Below are 3,469 nucleotides of genomic sequence, written 5' to 3' on the forward strand. Positions count from 1 at the left end.
TTACAACATGAAAGTTGGCTATAGCAGTCAAGGACTCAAGGTATAAGACAAAGTTGGTAATGACATTGTGGAAATGTTCTTTCAATTTTACTAATTGATAGCATTGTTAAAGATGGGTTCTCTTATTTACTTTTATGAAAATGAAAATGCTAATACTTATATAAATAGAAAGTAGAGGTGTTCTAATGACTTGGAAAAATACCAATTTTTTCTCACATGTCCATAATCAATTCATAATTAGCTAAATTAGAAGAGAATTACCAAGTCTTTTTTTGCTTATCCAGACTGTACATACATGAACATTTACGACTAGTTAAAACCCTTAATTATATGCAATAAGAACAAAATGATATGATAAGAATACATGATAAATCATTAGAAACACGAATTAATAAAATAGTTTGCTTAATTAATAAGGAAAACCATCTTTAATTGTTTTAATTATTATTCATTGTAGGATTAAGAAGAATGTAAAGGTTGAAAGAAGTGATGGTAGTAGCTGCAGTGTTGATAATGTTGCAATTAAAACAGAAAGTGATTTGGGAGGATTGACAAACCAAGATGATGAAGATGATAGCGATTGTGTCCCTGATTCAGATCAAGTCAGTTATCAGTAAGTATTTTAGCTTCCATGTTATCTCACTCAACTTGCTGTTTGGGTTCATCTATAGACAGTGGTGTAAGTGGTCTAGGTCCAATAAAGGGAAGTAAGTTTTCTTCCTCATTTTTTGTTTTTTGTCTAATTCTTATTCTTGTTTAAGCTATTAGTATAAATGTCTAAAGCCATTTTTTTGTCAGTTTTTTTTGCTTTAATGGTATGGTGCTCTGGATGTGCTTTTGGAGTTTTTAGTAAATTAATTAATCTGCTAATTGGCTATGATACAGAACTAATAGAAAATTAGTGTTTATTTGAAAAGTCCCATTTATTTTTTATTACATATGATCTATGGGTTGAATTGGCTATTATGAGACATAGTAAAACTTTTGTCAATATTAAATAAATGCTAAAATCGAGTGCCCACCTTTCAAAATGAATTAATTTTGGAATGAATTCTCTTTAAAATAGCATAAATAATTGACTCGAAATAAATACAAACTTGGGGGTGGATCCCTCCAATCCAAAGTTCTGCAGCTGTCATTGATTTCCACTGCACTAAAATGAATGCTTTAGAAGAGTGATAATTAAAAGTAATAATTCAGTGTCACCTTGTGACGTACGTCTACCAATAATGTCACAAAAGTTGCCTGTTAGACAAGATTTCTCTTAATCATTACAGGGATGCACAGTGAGTTACATGCTTGTTGGCTAACCTGAATGTCCAGGGTTCAGTCATGGCATAGATTGAGATAACACCTTTAGATATTTTAACATGTCAGTGATGCAGGTTGGAGCGGGTCACATGGAGAAAGCGTCTAGTTACAGGTTGTGCATGTTAAACATCCCTCAACAGTTGGAATTCTTAAACCTCCATTCATTTAATTTGATCATTATATACTGGACTGTATGGTATGGTCTGTATTCGTTTTCAGGAATGTCTACATAGATTATGATGATCTACAAACAATAGGTGAAGGTGAAGACTGTGAATTATTGGAGAGTGACAGAGATGAAGATATAGAGATAGAGGCTGATACAATAACAGATGAAGATTCTGTTAGCAATTTATTAAAAGATCATTTGTCCATTGTTTTTGATTCACAACTCCTTGTCTTATCTAAACTTAAAATACCAGCAAAGTGTAGAAAATGTGATGGTGTTATTACAGAAGAATTGAAGCATGTAGGGTCCTCAACTCTTATTATATGGGTATGTCAATTTTGTGGTATCTTAAAGGGATGGTAAAGATGTTTTCTAAAAGTTTGTATGTGTATCTTGGACACTAATTGTATCAACTTGCACAATTCTAATTCTCAATCAGATGTCTGTTGTTCCTGCAACTTCACGCACTAAAAGTATTTGATGATGTCACTAATCACGGAGGGCCTTATGTGATAAAGCATAGTTTGAGATTAGATTAGTGACGCCATCAAACACTTAGTTTTTAATAGTGGAATTGTAGGAACCATAGATTTCTGATTGAAAATTTGAATGGTGTAAATTGATGCTTAACATTGTTCTCTATACACATTAAAATTGAGAAAATCTCTTTACAATCCCTTAAATTTGCATAAGCATTTTGAATGGCGTGAGATTTAGCAAAAAAAAGCCTTTGAAAAATTATTTTTATAAAACAGGACATCAATGGCTGCACATTGGATAAACTGCATGTATGCTCTGATTGCATTCTGTCGTAATGTCTGGTAGAGGATATTAAAGGTCTATCAATTGAGCTGCCCTGCAGGTCATGTAAATAAATTGTGCCAAATCAGTAGCCATGTTCTGTTTTTGTTACACTGTGGTGATAATAGTATGATCCATTTTAAGTCTGCTTCTTTCATTTTGGCTGATATGTTTGTTTACTATGGTTGTATCTCATGATGTTGACCTATATAGTAGTGGCTGGTGTGACGCCCAAAGCAGAGCATGCTTACTCTTTTCGAAACACCTGATGGTACTTCTCTTTGGATAGTCCACTACTATACAACTTATACACCCGATTTTGACGTCATTTGGACTGGATTCCTGCTTTTATGACAGATTTTTTTTTTTTCTCAGATGTGTACTTCAGGTCACAAAATAGAGAGATGGTGTTCTCAGCCAGTAGTTCGAAGAATAAGAGTAGGTGATTTTTTATTGGCTTCCAATATTCTGGCTTCTGGTAATAACTACAGAAAGATTGCCATGCTATTCCAGTTTATGAATATGGGATGTGTTTCTGAATCAACATTTAACAGAATACAGAAACACTACTGTTCACCAGCAATTACAAATTTTCGGTAGAGAATGGTCCAATCGTCTTGGAAAAGATCTGACTTTACATGGTAAATGATATTTTTAAACTTACAAACCATTCAGTTTCTATTTAGAAAGTCAGTAAAACATTAGTACTAACTGCTCTTCCTTGATTTTTAGCTTTTACATTTATATTTAATTAGTATTTACAATGGACATAATAATTTATCATTATCACAATTGTTCTGGCTCATCAATTTATACTCTAATGATATTTTGAATGTGTTTCATAATCAAATTTGAGATCTCGACCATTATGACTAGTCCGAAACGTCTATTCTGCCCTCTGATGGATATTTTGACAAGTTGTCAGTTGGAGTAGAAGAAAAAGGACCCTGTTAAATTTTCCACACCTCCAAAGATGCGTTTTCTCTAACATAATATTGAATTACCTTTAAGATGATTGTAAATTAGTGTTGGGCATCATCGTAACTTTCGTTTTGTTAGTATCACGTGACTCTGTGACCTTTGAACTTCCTCCACAGCTGCGCACACAGTTTAAAATGGCCAATGCTAGATCAGTTTCGCCAAAAAAAAAACTTTGATGGAATCTGAGACATGACATAAATGGTTTAG

General features: G+C 33.1%; 1 protein-coding gene across 1 annotated transcript; it reads left to right on the forward strand.

Moving 5' to 3' along the window:
• Positions 1-112: 112 nt before the first annotated feature.
• Positions 113-2,881, forward strand: LOTGIDRAFT_176233 (hypothetical protein; the record flags this gene model as incomplete). Its single annotated transcript, XM_009067587.1, has 4 exons — positions 113-171; positions 458-613; positions 1,531-1,807; positions 2,657-2,881. 4 exons carry the CDS (start codon positions 113-115, stop codon positions 2,879-2,881), a joined length of 717 nt encoding a protein of 238 aa, XP_009065835.1.
• Between the last annotated feature and the right edge of the window lie 588 nt (positions 2,882-3,469).

Source organism: Lottia gigantea (genome assembly GCF_000327385.1).
Source record: "Lottia gigantea unplaced genomic scaffold LOTGIsca_836, whole genome shotgun sequence".
NCBI classification, from domain to species: Eukaryota; Metazoa; Mollusca; class Gastropoda; family Lottiidae; genus Lottia; species Lottia gigantea.